This window comes from Lagenorhynchus albirostris, chromosome 3, assembly GCF_949774975.1.
Source record: "Lagenorhynchus albirostris chromosome 3, mLagAlb1.1, whole genome shotgun sequence".
NCBI lineage: Eukaryota > Metazoa > Chordata > Mammalia > Artiodactyla > Delphinidae > Lagenorhynchus > Lagenorhynchus albirostris.
Genome location: NC_083097.1, coordinates 107,363,152 through 107,387,167, shown reverse-complemented (window position 1 = coordinate 107,387,167; position 24,016 = coordinate 107,363,152). Strand labels below are relative to the sequence as shown.

At 37.7% G+C, this 24,016-nt stretch overlaps 1 protein-coding gene across 1 annotated transcript in view; it reads right to left on the bottom strand.

The window, feature by feature from the left end:
- The window catches only part of CHSY3 (chondroitin sulfate synthase 3), a 277,414-nt gene extending 253,771 nt beyond the window's left edge, over nt 1-23,643 (bottom strand). Inside the window, exons 1-2 of the mRNA XM_060146234.1 lie at nt 22,803-23,643; nt 19,227-19,510 (exon numbers count right to left, since the gene is read on the bottom strand). Coding sequence (XP_060002217.1) covers nt 19,227-19,510; nt 22,803-23,604 — 1,086 coding nt within the window. The 5' untranslated portion in view covers nt 23,605-23,643. The remainder of the gene's footprint in view (nt 1-19,226; nt 19,511-22,802) is intronic.
- Nucleotides 23,644-24,016: the final 373 nt, after the last annotated feature.

Below are 24,016 nucleotides of genomic sequence, written 5' to 3'. Positions count from 1 at the left end.
GGTTGTTAACAGCGAAGCTCTTTCCAGTTGTTAAAGCTAAGCCTCTTAAAGCAACCTGTTTTCCCATCGCTTCTCTTCTCTCAGCTCTTATTTATATCAGACCTTTATTGGAAATAAAAAGATGTCAGTATTATTTTTTTGAAAAAAAGGTAAAATATCTAAGTTTAATTTTATGTTTCCAAGAACCAACACTGAGCCCTTTTTCACACTCGAAGTACCAGTGAACAGCTCATTCTGGATGACAAACAAAAGCTCCTTATCCACCTTTTCAAATCCAGTTACTCCTCTAGAATTTTCCATATACTATGCTTCAGTTATCTTCCTAAAAGACTATTGTAACCATGGAACTTCATTACTGAATAACGTATGATAGTGCCTATTGTATTAAATTCAAATAAATTCTTTTATATTGACTATATGCCCATTACCTAGCAATAAACCCACCATGTTTGCTTGTTTTTTCATTTCCCGACATGAAGAAGCACTCTGAATTTCATTAAGCAGAGTATCCACAGTATTTACATATTAATATATCCTTATGAGGAATAACAGAGTGCAATGTATTGTCCCTAACGTCCTAATTATACTGCAGTATATAATTTATGTGTTGAATTGAGGTAATGCTTTATCCTCCATTTTTAGCCCATTCTTTTCACATAGCATTATGTCATAAGTATTTTCCAGTTTCATGTATAGTGAACGCAGAAAATCATTTTTGATGGCTGTCTATAATTGTCATAGGGTGCACAGTAGTTTAACCATACTCTCTATCCCTTATGTTGTCTCACACGTTAAATATCACTCACAAGTCTAAAGTCATCTCTGCTTTCCTTAGGATAAATGGCTAAAAGTGAAATTACCAGGACAATGGATATATTACAAATAACCAACACTGAAAACTTGAAACCAATCTGGATATTTTAAGTGTCCATTTCATATGAACATTAAGAAAACATGTTAAAAGCTACTGTTTAAGAGTTTCAAAATCAATAGTTTTAGAGGAATTAAACTGCTAGGTACACATTCTAAGTCTCATAAATAAGTTGATATCATATGTAAACACATTCAAAATCATTCTCCCAAAGACATTTAAAATTGTATGAAAGAAGTCAGAGATTAATGATAAATGTAGTTAGAGTTATAGAAATCCCATTCCATGGGTAGATTTATTATCACCTATTTTTGGAAGTTTACTTGATTTTGATATGCTTGAAATGATGGCTCACCAAATTAAGAAATCCTCAATAACTTTTAGTTGTACCTAATTATTCTACATACAAGAAAAATTAACTTAAGTAACATCACTCAAGACTAAAGGCTGTTCTTATTAAAGACAACATTAGGTATACTCTTCTGTTACTCCCTTCTCTATTTAGTTTTTTTTATAATTAATATTTAGCTGTAGAATTTTGTTCTTAAAATGCAATATGTCTTAAATTATATTTTTCTAGCATTAGTTGAATAATTGTTGTGCATTTCCGAAGGAGAGATTTGAAGAAGCATAGATTGAAACAGCTGTCATGCTACCAAATCCAACATCCTGACGTTAATTTCAAAACATTCCTCATTCTGCCAGGGAATGGCCTCCCATTGCTTTCCACAGAATCAAATCTCACGAAATGGATGTTCCTTTGAGGTCCTCTAGGCTGAAGCTTACTCTATCAGTTGGGACCAGATCATTTCTGACTCTGCATTCAGCCCTAACCTTCATTTGACAGCCCATAAGCCATGTCATCCTCCAATCACAGAGGAGGTCATTATGAGACATTTTTCTTTATATTTTAGTGTCTCTTTATATATTTTTATCACTCTATGGTTCATAAAGCATTTTTAGATCCATTATCTCGTGTAACTGTCACAATCCAATAGGAAAGGTACAAAATCTGTTATTAGTCCTCTTTGACAGGTGACTCAGAAAGGCAAGGTGATAAAGTCATTAATGTCAGAGATAATATAAATACCTAGGTCTCTTCACTTCCAATCCAGTCAACATTCTACTATCCCTCCTAACATTCTCTGGTCATTTAGGGAAAAGTAATCTTACTGCTTAAAATGATATGTCATTTACGACCGTAGAACTACGTAAGAGCCTAAGAAATCTCAACAGATTTTTTTTTAAGATTCCTCTTTAAAGTAATATTAGTCTTTTAAATCCATTTCAGAATTAGCATAGAGAATTTCCTGGAATACACAGAAAAACGATTGCATTTAATATACACAAACTACAACATGAAAGATGTCAACCCACTGAAGCTGAGGCAGGACTTGAGTTGCAAAGGTTCTAAACCTTAGTAAATTATGTAGATATGATGGTTAATTTTATGTGTCAACTTGGCTAGGCTATGATGCCCAGCTGTTTGGTCAAACAACAGTCTATAATATTGTTATGAAGGTATTTTTTTTAGATGTGATTAACATTTAAATCAGCAAACTCTGAGTAAAGCAAATTACCCTTCACAGTGTGGGTGGGCCTCATCCAATCAGTTGAAGGCTCTCAGAGACAAGAATGAGGTCCCCCAAAGAGCCGAAGAGAAAGGAATCCTGCCTCCAGACTGCTTTCAGATTTGAGCTGCAACATCAACCCCTTCCAGAATTTCCAGCCTGCCAGTGTTCCCTGTAGATTTTGGACTTATTGGCCTCCACATCTGTGAACCAATTCCTTAAAATCTCTCTCTCTCTCCAGAGAGATGAATAGATAGATAGGTAGATAGACATATATCCTATTGGTTCTGTTTCCCTGGAGAACCCTAATATAGGGTTAGATTCATTAACACCTATTCCCAAGCTCCTTCTCCTTTTCTTTCTTCTGGCTATGGAAGCTGGATGTACTCAATTTACCCACCTCTCCTGCAGTCATAGATGGCTGTATGACATAATTCGAACCAGGGATATGTAGGCAGAGATCTATGGGGAAGACTTCCATCCTTGAAAAAAGGACTAAACTCATGTCAGTAGAAAGTCTTCCCCCTTCCTACCTGGAACTAGGATTAGTTTCTTTAAAATGCTTGAAATCTATACGCATGAGAACAGATTCAACACTCTAAGGAAAAGCAGACCAAAAAGAGAGGAAAAGCATGGGACCATGATGCATCATTCAGTATCTACTTAGTCAGGGCCGACTCACTTACACATTCTGGAAAATAGACAAACAAAAGCCACTGTGGTCAAGTTTTCTGTCTTCTTTAGTTAAACACATTCTTATCTGACACAATAACTTGTAAAATAGTTTTTACAGATCTACTCCAATATTTATAGCATTAAACTGGTAAGTGTTTCCTTAGAGAAAGGTTAGTAGAAAATAATTTTAAAAACTAAAAATATTATGAGCCCAGGTACAATTTATTAAGCACTTAATGATTTCCTTAATTAAAATCTGAGACAACAATTAATGAGTATCTTTTTTTAAAAGGCCTCATTTACAGCTAGGCTGGAAGAAATCAGCCCTGCCAATCAGCTGATACCCACAAAGCAAGACTAAGAAGTCAGTTTGCCCACAAATAGTTGTAGAACAACATTAATAAATAAGAATATAGCCACAATTTCAGGCTAGATATACTCCTCACAAATATACATGTTTTAAATTATTTGCAAAGTTGCACAATCAGAAGCTATTTTCAGTGGATTAGTCAAAATGAAAAAAAAATTTTTTTTTCAGTTAGCATGATATATGAACCTAAAAATAGCATTACAGGCAGGTTTCAATAATATCATGGAGGCTCAGATAGAGGCATTTCAAAATGAACTGGATTGGAAAGACTGAGGCACATTGCACAGGAATTTGAATAAAGCTGTTTTCAGACTACATTAAGTTAACCTAGTGGCATAAGGGTTTCCAGAATTCCAAGACCTTACTCTAACTGAGAGGCCAGAAGAGATCCTCTATACCCAGTGGTAAAAGAGGACAGTCATTCATACTTTTCAGGGTCCATCTGTCATCTCTTGTCTGTAGTCTTTCTGGCTACAGTTCGGCTCTTAGGTAGACACCGACACAGTCAAAATCTCTGTTTCTTCTTTTGTGCTGTGACCCCCTCTTCTACAGCTTTGACCTAGGGGAGGCCAGCCTGCCCACACCATGCCCTCAGGGTATAATGCACAGCCCATCTTGGCTCAACTCTTCTCTATGCCTGGAGAACTGACCTACCTAGTCTTTAAAGTTAAGGTCAACTTCTCCATGAAGCCTTCCTGCCTAGACTTTATAGCCCCCAACGATGCTCCTTTTAAACATTTACAGTGCTTGTCTACGTACAACTCATCAATTCCATGCTCACTTCCACACTATTAACATTCTCATTTCGCTCTTTCTTTTCCCACTACACTCTAAACTCTGCATGGGAAGAACAATACGTGGAATCTTATACTTGGTAAGTGCTTCAGATACACTCATTCTGATATGATCTAATATCCTGATATTTCTACTGTATCACTTTACATTTTGTTTAACCTCAAGAAGTAGCTGTGTCTTTCTAAAGCTGTTATCTGAAGCACCACCTTTATTTTCATATTCTGTCTACAACTAAGCATACGGCTGGCACTCAATGCAAGCCCGCTTACTGTGATAATTCTAGTAAGTATGGTAATAACCCCATTTACCTATAGGGATTTTCAGGAGGATTTTATTAACAATGTAAGTCCATGTAAAAGTCACTCCTAGAAATTAATAACTATGAAACACTCACATTAAAAATCTCTGAAACAGTAAGCATTTCTACAAAGTTTTAGCTCTTCTTGAAAAAATGTATTTCACTATTTCTGAGAAATTACCTCTATGTGTGTGTTTTTCTGAGAAGTAAATGAGAAATCTTCATTCTAACATAAACTAATTATGAGAACAAGAAATATTCTTAAGATAAAATGAGCTCTCAGAATACACCCCAATAATGGAAATTCTAGTGTGATATATACACCCATGTGTACTTCGTTTCTAAATAGTATAGCTAGAAAACAATTTAAATAAAACTGACAGCCTACATTTTTAATCTTGCCCTGAGGTAGAGTAAAATATACGATATTCTGTTTCTATTGAAAATGAAAACTTTAATGTTAGATATTTTTCTTGTAAACATAAATGCTAAGGACTGGAAGAACTCTAATAATTTTGGTCCCTTTAATTTACTCTTCACAGATCTCTTCCAGAAAGATTAAGAGACTCTATCTCTAACAGGTAAGCACGTCTAGTGGAGAGAATGCTAAAACTAAAGGCAGCACCTCTCCATTCTGGATCTTTACTGTCTGATCTTTGTAGTCGACCTCTTTTCTTTCCAATTTCCTTATATTGAATATATTTGAACTTGTCAATTCCAATCTGACAACACAGATTTAAAATAAAAATTAAATGTCATTCTTTGAATCCTCAGGCAGAAGGTGAATGTAACATTTCAAAAAAAAATACAGTCTTTGGAATCAAATAAACCAGAGTTTGAAGCTAAACTCTGACAGCTCTCTAGCTGTGTGACCTTGGGCAAGTTACTAAACTGCTCTGAGCCTGTTGTCCACTTCTAGCATAAGACAAAGGAAATTTCATCTCACTCATTCTCCCTTACAGCCCAGTACATTGCTTGCTACATAACTAATGATCAATCGTTTTACAGTTATATATAAATATAAATCAATTTGATGCTTAATTTGATTATATTATATACCCAGAAAAGTTTAAAAGCTTAGATTGTTTATCATAAACATCATAAAATACTAAACATTTCAGACATTTCCTAGCATATTTATTCATAAGAGATGGAGTAGAAATTAATAAAACCACATCAGGCTTCAGATCAGCATTTGCTTTTTATACTACGATAAGTTCTTGTTTCGGCTTCCATTTTCTCCACAAGCTATATACCTTAATTATTAAAATGATCCAGAGACACATCCAAATTTACTTCAATAGTTAAGTATAGCATTAAGAAACAATCTGACCAAAACAGCTGTATAAAATGATACCAGCACTACCAACCAATTTTTAAAATAAGAGAAAATCTATTCAATCCAGATCTAGATTAATTTGGTCAAGCCACATTAGTAGTTCTATTCTACAGGAAAAAAATAACATGGCAAATATGCTAACAAAAAATGTATTCACAATTTTCTAATACTCCAAAATCTGTGACTATAAGTGTATATAAATTGGCCATAAGAATCATATGCCACTAATGTCACTCTTGATTCAACTTACCCAGGAATTGTGGAGGATGGCTGTGTTAAACTTCCCATCAACACATGCATATAAACTGAAATTTAAAACTAGGATGGTGAAACAGAAACCAAAAAAGGAATTCATCACTCAAATCCCCAAAATATTTTTTTCACATAGTGTTTTCAATCACAAATCTACCTTTGGACAAAGGATAAGATGAAAGCAGGGGCTCTTTAAAAAATAAAAGCACAAATGTTTTACATAAGCAGGAATTGTCAGTATTATTACTTACAGACTTTACACAAAACTGATAACTGCTATACAGTAACACCTGGAAAGCAATGGAACAGATCTTCCAGTATTTTCAGACACATTTTACAACTGTCTTGCCAAATTTGGTAAAATCAATTACACTCATTATCAACTGTTTCAAGCAATTCTTCAAAATGATGTATTTGACAAAATGGAACTTTGGTCTAATTCAAATGAGATTTAAGTTTTTTAAGCCTTGACTATTTTGAGAGTGTTTGCTAGGTTTCTATTCGCATCTATGAACACTAAACCTACTTCATGTGACACTTTGTTAAAAGTGTCAAAACGGAAATAAGATGTCATATTTTCTCTCTTAATCTAGCAATTCAGTTTTACAAGAAAAGTGTAATGAAGCTTCATAATGTGTCCAGAATATTAGGTCATTGTGGTTGTATTTTGTAAGATAAGGAATCAATCTAAAAATGGACTGAGGTGGAATAAAATCTGATACTACCATCTGAACACTATGAACTCTAGAAAACAAAGAAATATTAGGGAAATAAAGGATAGAAAATTAAAATTTAGTTAAGATTAAGAAAATTAGAAGTTAGGTAGAAAAAAGGACAGAAAAATAAAATGTATTTAAATTATGGACTTACAGGACCTCATCGAAAATGCCTACATTTATAGGGTCTGATTCAAGAATTTCGTTTTATTATAGAACTATCATAATTATATTATAATGATTATGTGTTTCAATTAATACAATGCCATTCATTATATTGCTTAGGTTTCAAAAAATTAATTTATGGTATACTGTTAAATGCTCTTTAAATGAAAAAACAAATCAATTATAATGGACTTGAAATTATTTTTACAATTGACTGTTAGACAATCCATATGTAGAATTTACTCGACTGAATATATAAATATGGTAATGCATGTGTAACAAATGTGTATACTAGCAAAAGTAATCATCAGTTACACACTTACAACCAATGAAAATAAACATTTAAAACACTACTATAAAATATATTGTCAGAAGAACAAATACTGATTAACAAAGATTATTTGACTGTGGTGGGTCTCTATACAGACTTTCCAAAGTTAGGAGATGTTCTTTCTGTAATTTGACCACAACTTCGTAAATCTTTAAGAATATTTAATTTAAAAAAGGGAAACCAAGACAAGATATAGGTTAAATAAGAGAAATGCAGAATTTTAAACAACCATAAGGTAAACACATGAATCTTAATGTAAGCAGTTATATGGGGATGATGGATTTATATGCTATGTAATTAATCTAAAATTATCCTGCTATAAATCTACTTGTAGCAGAAGCACCTACAGTGCAATTAATTGAGACACAAAACAGAATTATATGTTCATAAATCTGAAACTCCAGTTTGACAAAGGAAGACGTATCCTAAGAGATGTGGAACATTGATCTAAAGCCATTTCAGATAAAAGTGTTATAAAATGATTCTACAAGAATAACCTCCAGGTATAACACATGATGTCATGTAAATATGCAATAAACTGCTATCTTAAATTTTCAAGGAAAAGAACTTGTTCCACTGTCAAATAATACTATACGATAAAGTTCCATCCCATATGCTTTAATGACCCAAAATTTGTTTTGCAGTCTTATTGCAAAAATCTACACAATGACATAAAATATTGTGTAAAAGATCTGGTAAATCACACAATAAATGGAAGTCCAAATTCATAACTTAACATTTATTATGCTTTATGCTCATTATCCACTTACTGGCCTTTTAGTAATAAAGCACCCCTGTGACCCACCATTAAATGTCTTCACAAGTTCATACATTAAGAAATGTTTTATGTATACAGATATACATTTATACTAAATATGATATAATACACATAATTGGTATGTATATAATCAACATGCAGTCTGTTAATACAACAGAGCAATACTCCTGCCTATATAATCTGGGAAAGTTGTTCAAGCTATGTGGGCCTCACTTTTCAAGTATTTACAAAGGGCTACAAAGCCATGTATGATACCTGACCCATCATCTCTCACCCCTTTTCCTCTCTGATCTCACATTTTACTACTCTCCCAGCACCTTCTCAGCTCTAGTTTCTCTTGCCTTCTGGCTAGTTCTTGACCTGCCAAATACATTTCCCTGGGGACTTGTCCACCTACTGTTTTTGGCTGGAAGGCTTCTCCCTCAGATATCTGCATGGCTCAAATATCATCTCAGTGAGGCCCACCAAACAATCCTATTTAAAACTGCACACCCATCATCCTGCATCCCTTAGCCCCTCCCCTGCTTATTGACTCTCTTTCCCCTCCAGAAAATAAGGCAAGGACTTTTGTCTATTTGTTCTTTCTTTTTGACTGCTCTAACTCCTGCGCCTAGAAAAGTGCCTGGAGTATCAGGTGCTCAGTAAGTATTTGCTGAATAAATGAATGATGAGTGAGACTCAATGTACCCAAAATAGAAGTCACTTCTTCTCTGCTCATGCCTCAAATACACCAATCACTGAAAACTACTCTTCTTCCATTACTCCCTATTGCTAGGAATATTATAATACCATCACCTGAGTCCAAAACCTAGGAGTCACCTTAAACTTTCCCCCATTCCACCCTTACATCTCACCAATCACCTACTTTGGTCAATTCTCTCTCCTCATTACCTCTCAATTCCTTCTCCTCACCTCCACTTCCACTTTGACTCTTTGATCAAGACTCATCTCTCATTTGGTCTGGGGCAACAGCCTCCTAACTGTCTTGTGTCACTATCTCTAGGCACAAGAGATAATCCATCCTTCCATTCATCCAATCCATCCTTCCATGCTCCAGCCACTAAAGGGTAATCTGATCATGGTTACAAGCTCCAAATTATGGAACAGATTTTTCACTCTGACTGCTCATTAGAATCACCCAGAAAGATTTTTAACATACTATTCATGGGCTCCATAATAAGTGGATCTAAACCAATTACATCACCCCCACTAATTCTAAGAATCACTGATCTACAAGGTATACTCTAAACCTTTGAGGATGACATACAGGGCCTTTCACAATCAAGATCTACCAACAGCTTTTGAGCCTCATGTCTCCTGCCACCAGATATGCTTGAATCAAACACACTATTTGCTATCATGCTATTCTTCCACCTTTGCCTTCCCATGTATCCCCACTCACCTGGCAATGTCCCTGTGCATTACTTCTAGTTTGGAGGAAGCACTGCATTTTCCTGTTCTCCTCGGGAACTTCTTCCCTTACATTCCTGTGTATCTTATACTTCCCTCCATTATAGCAGTCAGCTATAGCAGTGGACAAGGAAATATCTGAGAATAACTGGCTGAAATCAAAGTTATTCATTTAAGTTTTTAAGTAAGTTTTGGTTTCTGTACTCAATGAAATGGATCACTGATACCTTTTTTCCTTTTGAGCTCCAATTCAAAAAGTCATTGTTAAAGCAAACAAGTCAATGAAAACATTCCACCTATACTTTAAGAGCTCTATTACTATATAGTTATTCAAATGTAATAAATAAAACCATCAGTAACACCTTAAGCCTTTCATGAATAAACAATGTATTTTTTTCTAAATATGTTTTAAAATCAATCTTGTATTTTTCTAAAACAAAAAAGTAATATATATGAACCATGAAAATCAGACCATGAGGAAACATACAATTGTGAGTGATGGCTTTATATTCATTGTCTTTAAATCCAGTGACTAACTCTCTGGAACAGACGAGTAATAGACATAGAAAGAAATGCAGAAGTGCTGATTCCTTTTCTATAATTTTTCCCAAAAGGAAAATATAACATTTATGGAATAGTTAAGAATGGCTTGGATATTTGAAAACAAAATTAATAAAAAATAATTTATACAAAGGTCTAAACCCTAGAGCCACATTAGAATCACCTGGGAAGTTTTTAACACTACCCATGCTACAGGCCTCACCTGTAAAAGACTCTGATATAATGAGTCAGGGATGGGTTCCATCACCAGAATTTTTTCAAAGTCCCCCAGGGGACTCCATTGCGCAGTCAGGGCAGAGAACCACTGAATCAGCACCCTCCCTACTACAGCAAAGCCCAGCTTTCAGAAGACAGTTGCAATAAACGCTTTCCAGTCAACATTATTTCTTTCCCATGAGAGGAAAAAAAGAATATGAACATTGTAAATTGGAAAATATTAATAATAGTTAACAGTTATATAGGAATTAGTACATATCAAGCATTATTCTAAGGGCTTCTAATACATTGACCTTTTTATTCCTCGCAATGGCTCTGTAAAGTTGGCACTATTTTATGCCATTCTGCTTCTGCAAAAATAGCTAACAGTTACAGAATGCTTAACACTGCCGGGTATTATTCTGAGTGCTGCTATATACATTAACTCATTTAATCTTCACAACAGTGTTGTGAGGTAAGTACTGTTGTTATATCCATTCGACAGATAAGGAAACTAAGGCACTGAGAAGTTAAGTAACTTGACTAAGGCCATTCAGCTAGTGAATGGCAGAGCTGGGATTTGAAGCCAGGTAGTATAGTGCCAGACTTAATTAAAAAACAAAATCCTGGTGTTCTGTGCTATATAACAGGCACAAAATACATTAATATGCCATAAAATTACTAAACACGTCTTTGGTTTTCTCCTCTTCAGGAGACAGTAATACAAATGAGAGGAAGATGCTCACTTAAGAAAATTAAAATAAGAATCATTTGATCCTAGTTCCAAGACAGGTACCAATGTTGGACCCAACTGGAGCTTTCATGACTTAGAAGGAAAAAGATTGAGAAGGATGACAGAGATGGGAAACCCAACTCTGTATCAGATGTGAAAGCAGAGATTGGTTAGAAGCCTGAGTTCTCCTCCCTGGGGGCTCCATGAGGAAAAGGAAGGTCTGTGTGTCCACTGCTTATAGAACGTGCTCAATAAATGTTTTTGAGCAAATGAAATCAACTGGCTTTTAAGATGTGAGATGACTGAATTCTAAAGCAGAATACTTAAATTTATTTTCACCCTATATTTTTTTTCACATTTTAAGATACTCATCATGAATATTAAATAATCTTATTTCATTTAAAATTTATTTTTGTATAATAGACTATTAGATTAAAACATTGTTTCATCATTAAAATGATGATCTTTAAATATTTTAATCTGTGCATGCAAAAATTTACATTAAAATTAAATTATATAGTAAATTTAATAAATATATAATTATTTATATAACTGATAGAAGTATAATTATTAAATTTATGAAAAAAGACACTTCTAGGGCTTCCCTGGTGGCGCAGTGGTTGAGAGTCCACCTACCGATGCAGGGGACACGGGCTCGTGCCCCGGTCCGGGAAGATCCCACATGCCGCGGAGCGGCTGGGCCTGTGAGCCATGGCCACTGAGCCTGCATGTCCGGAGCCTGTGCTCCGCAACGGGAGAGGCCACAACAGTGAGAGGCCCGTGTACTGCAAAAAAAAAGACACTTCTAATAATTAGCTCAAAAGCTAGGTAACCACACTGATAACTCAAGGCCGAGTTATTAGGAATTCTCTTGGGCCTGACTCACGGCTCCTCAGGTGGGGTCACCATCTGGTCCATGATCTTGCTGAGGAAAGCACAACCACAGATCTTCCCTTAATCAAGGACACAATGGCTACACTCTGGGTTTTCACCAGAGAATATGCATAATTCAAATTTCCTGTTGGCCAACCTAATATAAAACATTTGCCCGAGAAGTAATACCCATAGACGGCTCTCTGAAAAGTATTCTGAATTTTAAAATACAGTCACGGAAGTTATCCAACAATGGTGTACCTGACCATAATTGCATTGTCTCTAAGTAGAATTCCTCCTGAAGAACTGCCCTTGTGCATTACAGTCTTGGTTTATATTGAGGGAATTTATTAGAAACAGCCAAGCAAATCATACTATTCTACTTATCAAAGAAGTGGTGCTGAGTATGTGATCCCTCAGAACCCCTGTCTGCTCCATGGGGAAGATTTCTCCCAGGTCTTAGTATCAAGTCAAGCTAGGGTTCTCTTTAATGCCAGGAAAAAAGGAACTCAACATGTATTTTTCCTTTTTTTTTTTCTTATTTTTCTATATATGTCTTCCTTTTTCCCTTATTTCTTCACATTTTAATTTTATTTTATTGTATGTTACTTTTATTAATCTGTATATTTCTTTAAACCATCTACTCTATAAATAAATACGCTCTACAATAAAAATGAATGAAACAGAAAGGGATAATGAAGAGTTCAACTACCACTGACTGTGAAGAATGAGGGATACAGCTTTCAAAATTATAAATGGTGAGTGAAGATTTTAAAATCTCAGAATATTAAGAAATCCATTTCATTCATTAGTTCCCAAAACAATGCCGGTTGAATTTTTTAAATAAATATATTATTTTCATTCAGTTAATTTAGAAACTTGTAACATGCTTTTTATACTATAAATGTCCAACGCCTTTGCAAGACAGGCTAACATTAAACGTATGTCATGACTCAAACTGATTTATTTGTGGTCAAGCCTTAACGAGAGTATTGTTTAACAGGACAGTAAATGAAAAGAGCATGAGAATTCTGAGGAACTGCAGCCCCTCAATTTTTCAGTTTACATGTTTTCCTATTGCTCAATAATATCAAATAATGACTCATATGATTCAAGACACTGATTTTATTTAAATGAAGTTTATGTTTAGCTTAAACACCTTATTAAAAGTTACTTTTAATATATTTTGTGCAAAAGAAGTAACATGCTATAGTCAAAGTAAAATGCAGTATAGTTATATGATAGATTACATTTTTTTGTATGTTGAGCACTAATTCATTAATTCACTCGCTGGAAAAGAGATTGAAATGAATGTTTCTCACATAGCTTTTTGGAAACCAAGACAAAGGAAGTAGAAGTAGAAAACTGACTAGAAATTTTTTCAGGAAATTAGAATACTTTTGATCAATTAAGGAGGAAGAGTATTCAAAGTTTTTAACTAATATGAGTGTGTATGTTATCATGGAACTCATTTCAAATTGCGTGGAAGCATCTTCCAAACTTTGCATTTTTCACAACTGTTGGAAAACACACATTGTCAGAATTCAGGTGGTAAGGCATTAGTTAACAATGAAAACAGACTAGCTAAGACTACAAAACATGGAGAAACTGTACCAAGTTTGTCCTTCAACTCACAATGCAATTTTATTTTGTACAATGAAGGAAGCAGTGTGGCAGAAAAGAGATTTCATAAAATCAATGCGGGATGATTTCATCTGACAAGTGGAATGGGGGTGGAAAGAGTAGGTGTGAGAAGCTCACTACTTTTAGTTAAGTTAAAAACTAAATATGACTGAATTAGAACCAAGAAAAGACTGAATTTTTGAAGGACTGAATTTTAGGTAAAAATCCCAGACTTATACTTCTTTCATAGATATTAATATACTTTAGCGGCATAAACCGTGTTCATGATACAGTAAAATTAGCATTACAGAAAAGGGAAGCTCATAAGTAACAGAAAGAAGCTAAGAAGGATGTGTGACAGCCCTATAAGAATGGGACAGATATTTTAACCTTAATGGTTATGTTACCAAGAATTTGTATGTAGTTACATTTTTTATGGTATAGTTCTCTGGTATTACAAGCCCTGGGAAACACTTCCAGAATATATCCTTTGGTGAAATAATGGAATTTTCTAGGGTGTTTACAGCCTTCAGGGGGCCAAGATTAGACATAAGACATTCTGGTGTGAAATTAACTCTTTAAGAAATCTATTAAAAATCGGTTTAGTCATAAGAAATGATTTTTTAAGCCACAGGGAAGTATTTCCATCAACATGGAACTCTGTTTGCTTTGGAACAACATTTAATTAGACAAAATAAAGATACATATTTTTTGGCTCCATTTAACTGCTAACATTAAAAAGATAAATACACACTATTCTGAAAATGACTCTTAGATGGATGAAATGCAAAACTCCCTCACAGGGAGAAGAAGAATCATTGAAATTATTTTAATGCTTTAATGTAAGTGATCTCATTAAAACAAAAACCAAAGAAAAGGAACTTCCCATTCTGCTAAGACACAGAATGAAAATGAATTGTACAAATAATTTTTCAACAGTGAGAACTTTCTACTCCTCACTAGTCTAGTAATTTACTAAAAAATACCTATAACAAAGAAAGTGTAACTGTATTATACGATTTACAACTCTAAACAGCCAAGTTTGAAAAACTTAATTCTCTGTAAACTATTTAAAATACACATCTCATTCTCACTAGAAAATTACTTCATTTCCTAGAGAATCTTTTAATGACATTTGCAACGTGTGGATTATCTGACTCAAAGTATCAACACTCTTATGCCTACCTGGTCCAGGCAGTTAAACTAAATGTGCAAGAAGAGGCTGGTGCACAACAACAGGTCATGAAGGGACTCAAGACTGCCTGCCTCTGCTAATGGCATCAAAAAACAAAATCAAGAAAACCTTAAAACACCCCACATGCCAAACGACATTTAAGAGCCATATGCAGCCTCCCAAGCTGCCAGACTGTAGCTCAGATAACTAGAAAAGCAGTAGCCAAGATAGAGCTCAACCAAAAATGTGAACTTGGCCAACAGCAGGTGCCAATAAATTCTAACACTCACAGAGTGTAAAGCATAGAATAATTTTTCATGATCATGCTTCAGTTAGTCCTCTATACTTATACAATTAAGATATAAATGAGTATAACAGCAACCCACGAAGTCTGATGATTATGAACATCTGCCATATGTCCTTGAAAAGTAGATGTTTCTACCTCTAGGTAGGGAAGGAAGGATCTCAATTCTGACTCTCCAATGGTCTCAGGTACAGAGAGAACCAGTCTGTCTGAGGCCCATCAGCAACCAAAGCCCTCTTTTTTCAGAAGAAGTCAAGCCACTCCTGGGCCCTATGTGTCATGTCTTGGAATATCAAGGTTGGCCTGTCATGAGCATTTAATTTACTGAGAACGTGATGAGAAACAATGCATATCAAATGCATTTGTAATGTATTTTATTGCTCGTTAATGACAGAAGAAAGGAAAAGTAGGTAGAGATGACAGAGGAAGAAACAGAGCAAGGGGCCAACAAGCAAGACATATTTTCCCAGACCACCAGGACCTTATCGTGAGGAAGAACCGAAGCTATTAATATATATCACTTCCTGAAACATCTGGGAAACATCAGGAGGGGTTTCCAGCTGCCTTGAGAGACAAGTTCCAGGGTGGTCTTGTGAATTGACTGCAGAATGAGATACTACTGACTTCCTTTCCTACCAAAAATTCCAATGAAATTCAGAAAAGGAGGCTAATCTAGAAATTCGTACAGTAATTTTTTTTTAATGTAGATAGAGTCTGATCTGTTTGAGATTCCTTCAATACATATATTAAATAATCACTTGTTAAATAATGTTTTCCACAGCCTCAAGATCAGTTATTTAATATGATACTCAAAGACTGAAGCAAATATTTGTAGTGCATGTCTGAAAGTCATCCATGCTTTATGTTTTACCAATATTGGATTCCTCATAGTTCTAAAATACTGAAACATACTCATTTCTTGTTCTTTGCCAAAAAAACCTTACACTTGTATTCTTCATTGGAAAAAATTTTATTTCATCTGACTTTTTGATATAGATGAATCACTCATTAATAATAATTAGTAAATGAATAAAATTGATGAAACCATATTATATGTAATATCATACATGATCTATTCAGTATTACGACAATAGCTAACACCTATTGACAATTTACTACGTGCCAGATACTATGTAGAACTTTACAAGGATCATTTCACTGTTTCACTTAATCTTCTACAAAATCTATGAGGCAGACACCATTACAATCTCTGCTTTCAATTGAATTAAACAAGGCTCAGAGAAGTAATTTTAAAAAGACAATGAAACTAATGAGTGGTAGACTGGTGACTCAAACCCAAATTCAGTTTATATCTCTCTCTATCTCTCTCTGTTCCTCTATCTCTCTGTCTCTCTCTCTCTCTCTCCCTCCTTCCCTCTCCTCCCTCTTGCCAATATTATGCTTAATTGTATATATACACAGAGAAAGCAGACTTTAATTCAGCAGTAAAGAATACTAGAAGATTCCTAGATTTTCAAATAATGTAATTCATAGACAAGAATAGCTACACGCTATACAATAATTGTAATATTTTTGTCCAATTCTTTTCCTACAAGACCTGCAAGCCTGTTTATCATTTTTAAAAGATAACATTCCATCATGATGCTTCATTTATTCAAACTCAAAAATTGTGAACATGTTTCTGCAACAGCACTGTTAACTCTGCAAGAACTTTTATTAGGAGGAAAAGTCAAACAAAATCCTAAAAGCTATGGAAAGTTTAGCAAAGAAAATTCAAAATTTTAAGAAAATTCTGTTGTAGATGGTTCTTATAAAAGAAATATGGAAACAAAATTACTGATGGGTTTCATAGTTTATTCTATGACCAGATGTGAAATTTCACCTTTATGTGAATGCCAACCCAGAGTGGAATAGATTAATTTTTCCATATAATGTGAACAGTAGCATAGTTGGACATTTCAAGTAACCTAAAACCCGACCTGGAAAGCCCGAGTTTGGCTGTGCCCCAATCTACCTACTCAGTGTCCAAGAAATGTAAAACACACCCTAATGTTAAAATGCTTAGATATAATTTAATTGTATACTTATCTTTACTAAATTTATTAACAGATAATATTTAATATATTCCTTGGTAAAGAAATTTTCCATTATTCCTTTAAATAAGACTCAGGGTCAGGGTTAGGGTTAGGGTGAGGGTTAGGATTAAATCAATGCCACCTCTAAAATAAATGTTGTTTAAATAGCTCCTTTAAAGATTGAAATCTCAAAATAAAGTCAATTCTATGTAATTGCTTAGCAAAATATAAAGTCAACATTCTGAAACAGTATCCCTTTAGAAGATAACATTTTCTAATGCTAGGAAAAAATGTAGAAATTATTTTTTTCATACAGATTCTGAAGTTAGTGATGGGCAATTGTCAGTCTAAAATTCAAATGTATTGACAAAAGTTAATGTAAACATGGTGATCATGAAGTTATATCCTACAAGACTTGGAGTTCCCTTTGTCTCTTCTTTCACGTCAATTAATGAAAAGATCTAAGATTCCACTTATTTTAACAGAGAGGGTGCAGATCTACTATTAACTCCCCTTTAACCAGAACAAATGCCTATATTATAAATAAAATATTAAATCAATTCTTGAGCATGTAGGTCACCTCAGCATATTTTACTGTCTTGGATCAGGAATGGGCAGGCTGCTATGTGAGGACTGTACCTTCACAGCAGAATCAATGAAAACTTGAATGGAGGGACATAAAAGGTTTGTTAAAACTTTCTATGTGATGTTAAGGCAATAAAGCATCAGATAAAATAATTTTCCATCATTATTTAAAATATGATTTTTTTACTCATCCATACAGAGGCAATGTCTGAAAAATAATATTTTCATGTAAGCAAATATCAACTGACTGTGTTTTCCATATGAAGTATTTTTTTGCCTTCCAATTAGTTTTATATTAAATGGAAAGACAAATCTTTTTCATTGAGTTTATTAAATTACCTATTTTTAAACTATAATGTGCTTATCTACATTTTTATTATAAAGGTATACGTAAGTTGGTTTTATAAAAGAAAATTAGTTTCTATCAATAAAAGGAAGAAGGTATGTAATAATTTTAAATTTGCATAGCACATATGCCAAGTAACTAGTTACTATTAATACTTACTTTCTGTAATAAATATAAGAAATACTTCCCCACAGTGTAAATATTATGATGCATAAAAAAGAAAGCTAAATTAAGGAAAGTGGGATTACATTTCTAAAAGAAAAATGAATGGGACTGTGTAATCTTGAGGTATAATGACTTCACAGGGAACAAGTTTTCATAAAATGTTTCTTCGATACTGAGAAAGCATTTAACTCCAACCACTTGAAAACCAAACTGTAGTGAAAACTGCAATACGTTATTTAAGTGTTAAGTAACTTTTACTAAGATTAACTTTCAGGAAAACTGTTTTAAACGCAATGCTTTTCATTTCAAAACCAATTTGTGAAGGGAAAAAACCTCAGATTATTTCATAAAACGAATTACTACAATAAAACAACAGTTCATAACAGATTATTTAAATAATGGGTGCAGTTGAGAAAATGGAATGAGGGCAGACACAAAACAAAATTTTAGAGAACCAGTCATAATATTAAGCAGTTACTTAACATCGTCAGAACTTCTGTTTTTCCACATAATCATGCCTTTTAAAGTTTTGTGAATAAGTCTATTATAAGTGATACAACATTATGAGTTAATTTTTCCTATGCTTTAAAAATGTATGTTAAATTTCCACATAAGAATCTTCCAAGAAACTACAGAGTTTAACTATTTGAAAACAAAGAGATGCGATTATATACCTAACCAAAATAACAACAAACAAAGGATGAAATGCTAAAAGCTACAGCCCAAGAGAACAGAATTAATCCTCTTGTTAGAGACAGGAAACGGATACGCATGTATATAAACACCAATAAAGCAAATAAAGCGAAAGTAGCATCTTCCAGAGATGTAACTATAAACATAAGCTGCTGCTTAAAGTTACGGGTCACGCTAATAAGAAAGCCTTGGACAGGCCTCAGCTCTGATAAGAAAGGCATCTCCCACAATCGCCCTTGTGTCCATCACTGGCTGTTGCTATCATTTTCAAGCAAAGACAAAGATACAGAGAGAATAAATAGAATTAGACTGTAAATTGTCACCCACCTGTAATATGAGAACATTTTCATCACAGCTCAAGTCTTACCTCATAAGACCAGACGCACTGAGTCCCACCAAAACGTCGAACACATCTTCCTACTTCCACGTCCTCGTGAGTTGTGTACATTTCTCTGAGGCATTCACCAATATGTGGCACCATCCTCCTGAGAACCTCGCGACTGAAGATCATTCCAGGTCCTCCCATGCAGAAGTTCTCCCCAGGCTCCAGCCCCAGCTTTCCAAGTTCTTCAATATTCCCCAGGCCAGTCTGGCCCAGGTAGAGGGGCTTGCTGCTATTCAGTGATCTAAGAAACTCTTCCAACTTATCACCTACAAAGAGAAAGGCAACAATCACTCCTTTTCCTAATTTCATAATCATTTATAACACACCAAGCAAGGGAAAGAACTTCCAGTATTGTGCATAAACTCCCCACAAGTCTTATACAATTGAAAAGAAGAAAAACCTCTTTGAATATTCCATTATTTTAAAAATACTAATTTTTAAATTATAATAAAATTTTCATCACATATACCTATCTATCCACCTATAAGATATTGCATTCACCAGGAATGCCCTCTTTTTTAAATGTTTGTATCAAATTACCCAATTCATTATTTTCATATCTAATTATCAATATTTCCTCTGCCAACCATCTCTAAGGATTTCACTCCTCTCAACCCAAACCCAAGAAATCTCTAGTTATTAACTCTACACTCCGTTCTTGTTAAATTATAATAAAATTTAATCAATCTTCTAGTCAATGAAAAACCTTAAGTCTGATGACAGTCATCAGATTTTTTTTTTTTGCGGTATGTGGGCCTCTCACTGTTGTGGCCTCTCCCTTTGTGGAGCACAGGCTCTGGACGCACAGGCTCAACAGCCATGGCTCACGGGCCCAGCCGCTCCACAGCATGTGGGATCTTCCTGGACCGGGGCACGAACCCGTGTCCCCTGAATCGGCAGGCGGACTCTCAACCACTGCGCCACCAGGGAAGCCCATCAGATTTTTTTTAAAGGTGAAATAATGACAAGGAGAATAAAGACAGGTTTCTTAGCATGTATGAAGTAGTGATAAAATTCTCAGAAATAAAATATTAATATTCAGCCCTGATTGGCAGACCACTGATACCCTGATAATTGATTTAGTTTAGTGTTTTGTCCGTAACTAAACTCAAGTCATATACAACCCAAAAGGTGTGTATATACACATATGTATGTGTGTGTATATACATACATACATAGAGAGAGAGAGAGAGAATATCAAACTTGCCATGAAATATAACACTTTGGAACTTTGGAAAGTACCCTTTTAGGAAAAAATTAACACTTGTTAAAATTTATATAATTGGGTTTATAGTTTGTAAATTCATCAGAAAAAACAATTTTAAAATAAAGTTCTGTAGCTAAAACAGTTCCAAAGCATTTCGTACTCTACCAAGTAATATACTGGAATAAGTAGTCACCTTCTTTACATTCCCAGTCAGCATTTCTACTATCAGTTTTGATGAGCACAGCAACTGCAGTCGTTATCTTGATGCTATGCCATGCCCCTTGGATTTAGTGAGTTTCAGCTGACTATTATTGGGTTCTTAATACAAAAGGCCTTTAATTCTTAATAGAAATGGAAAGAATATGGCATTTCAATGTTCTGAAGGACAATCTTTCAAAGCACTAAAAGATATGACAGAAGTGGATGCTGTTAATGCATTTTGGAAATTGTCTGCAAAGTGTGGCAAACTTCTGCCAGGAAACCTTTGTGATTTTAAAGACACACAGAAAACATGGGGACTATAAGATAGTGGATCTATCAATTATAGATATCTACATAACTTATACCTACCTATAAGATACTGCAATCACCAGGAATGCAATCTTTTTTAAATGTTTGTATCAACTTATCCAATTCATTATTTTCATATCTAATTATCAGTACCTTCTCTGCCAACCATCTCTAAGGATTTCACTCCTCTCAACCCAAACCCAAGAAATCTCTAATTATTAACTCTATACACGCAGTCCTTACCAAAATGTGACAGGTTTTTTTTTGGGGGGGGGTCTTATTTATTTGTTTGTTTTTCCTTGAGTATGTAAAAGATACTACCTGAATCAGGAGAAAGCAATGAGGCTACAATTAGAGTGGTGTAAACTAAGTAAGGGCTGCCCCCCTTTGACCAAGAAGCTAGGAAATGTGGAAAGAAACAGAGGGAGGGGCTTCCATGGTGGCTCAGTGGTTAGGAATCCGCCAGCCAATGCAGGAGACACGGGTTCGAGTCCCCCGTCCTGGAGGATCCCACATGAGGTGGAGCAACTAGGCCCCTGCGCCACAGCTGCTGAGCCGGAGTGCTACAACTACTGAAACCCACGTGCCTAGAGCCCGGGCTCCGCAACAAGAGAAGCCACCGCAATGAGAAGCCTGCGCTCGCAATGAAGAGTAGCCCCCGCTCGCCGCAACTAGATAAAGCCCGCACAGCAAAGAAGACCCAAGGCCGCCAAAAAACACACGCACACACCAACACACACAGAGGGAGCCCTCCTTCAATACAATCTAGCTACTTCCCTTGTGTTCCTCTCCGCAAAGAGCAAGACTGTAAAGATTTCCTCCCGCTCTAAAGAACATTCCTCTGCTCAGTTTAGCAATCTCTGGCCAGAGCCACTCACACGCAGGGTGAAGGACCGCGCCTCTTTTAAAACGGACAAAGTTTTCTCGTGCTGGGGCTGCGCGTGGTTTTGGGAAGGACTTCCCAGCCCCTGCTTAACGCCGCAACCACCAAAATGGACTGGAAAGTATCCAGCCTAGTGTGTGCTAGTACAGCTTGGAGCTCCTAGGGTCTGGATAATTCGCAGGCGCTGTCCCCTTTTCCCCCACCACCAATTCCAGTCAATACAGCCATCCCCTCAGGGTTTTACTGAGTTGTTGCCGGGGGCGTAAGGAACTGCTTGAGGCTGCACTGCGGTGGCTGGAAGGAGCTGTGCGCGGGAGCGGCTAGGATGCTCAAGGACCCCCACTGAGCGGCGGGTGGTGCAGAAGGAAAGGAAACGCACAGAGAAGGGTGTGGGACAGCGAAGATGATTCCTCAATCTCACCAGTTCCAAAACTAAGCTTGATCCAGTAAAAACAAAAGGATAGGGGGATAATCAAGATCACCGATCTCCAAACTGGCTCCCGCCTGCATCCTCCACCCTCCCTTTCTCCACCGAGGACACGCCCCTCTGGACCGATTAGGGAAACTACCACCACCTGGGGCTTTCAGAGCAATGTAAAGTGCGAACAGCCTAAGGCTTAACCCCGAGGTCCCTTTCCTCGCCTTCCTACACGGCAAAGAGTAGTAGCAAGAGATGGGCGGAAAGTAGTAGCAAGAGATGGGCGGAAAGCAGCAAGAGTGAGGAAGGCGAAAAAAGCTGGGCAGGTGTGAGGAGGGTCCAGACCGCAGGAGAGGAGGAGGAGCGGACTAAGAATGGTGGGCGGAGGCGAGCGGGGGTGGGGGGCGACCGGCTCGGGGCGGCAGGAGCCCGGAGCACGTGCTGGCAGAAAAGCAGAGAGGGGCTGGCCAGGGATAGGGGCTGGCTTTCCTGGCAGAGAAAGGAGGCGGGGAGACGGGACAGCAGGGGCTGGGAGGTCACCTTTAATGTAGACATCGTCGTCGGCGCGCATGAACCACTCATACTTGTCCAGGTAGTGGTCGTGCATGTACTTGATCATCATGAAGGACTTTTTCTGGGGAGGATAGGAGTCGTCCACCCCAGGCAGCGCGATGACAGGCAGGGGTGGCGGGGGGTGGCCAAGCCCAGCGTTGGGGGGCTGCTGGCTGGAAAAGAACTCCACACGGCCGGGGATAAAGCGCGCCCAGGTCCGTTGCACTGCCAGCGCGCGGCTGCCCAGGTACTTCTGCGCGGTCATCACCCCCACGTACAAGAAATCCCGGGGTCGGGAGCTCTGGGCGGCGGCGCCCCCGTCTCCGCTGCCGTTGTGGCTACTCCCCGGCCGACCGCCTCTCCGCTTCCCAGCCGCGCCTCTATCCTCCTCCTCAGGTTCCCCTTCGGCCACAGGGGCTCCGGGGAGCCCCGTCGCGCCTTCGGGCTCGCGTCCTCGCCGCTGCTGCTGCAGTGGAGGTGGCTGCTGCCAGGGGCTGCTGCGAAAACTGGTTACCCCCGGCGCTGCTTCAGGCAGCTGCGGCCCCTGGAGCTCCTGGCGCGCTGGGGGCGGCGACTGCTCCGGCCACTGCCGGGCATAAGGCTGAGGGAGCGGCTGCTGCGCGCCGGCGCCAGCGGCCGAGCGGCCGTAGTAGGAACAGAGGTTGGAACCGCGTCTCTTCCTCTCGCTCAGCTCGGCCACTCTGGGGGCAATGAGCCAGGACGCGGCAGTGAAGCCCAGCACCAGCCCCAATGCCACGCTCATCCACGGGCGGCGGGAGCGCACGGCCATCGCGGCTGCCCCGGGCGCTGACGCTGGCTGAGCGGCTGCGGCGCTGCGCAAGGGTCTGCCGCTTCACACCCGCCCCTCCTACGCTTCAACGCCCCCAGCCCCGGCCGCCGCCCGCAGCCCAGGCTCTGACGCCGCCTCCGGGTCTGAGCGCTCCGGACGCCTAGCCGGCGGCGCGTCGCAGCTGCTGGCCGAGCTCCCCGCTCCGAGCGAGGGTCGGGAGTGAAACTTCTCCCGGCGGTGGCGGCGGCGGCAGCGAGAGGAGCTGCAGGAGGAGGAGGTGGAGCGGCGGCGGCAAGGCGTCCGCTCCTAGGCTGCCACCCTGTCACTTGCGCGCCTGGTCCCTCCCTCCTCCCTCCTTCCCGAGCCCCCGCCCTCGCTCCCCCCGCCGCCGAGCTCCGGACTGGCCCGGAGG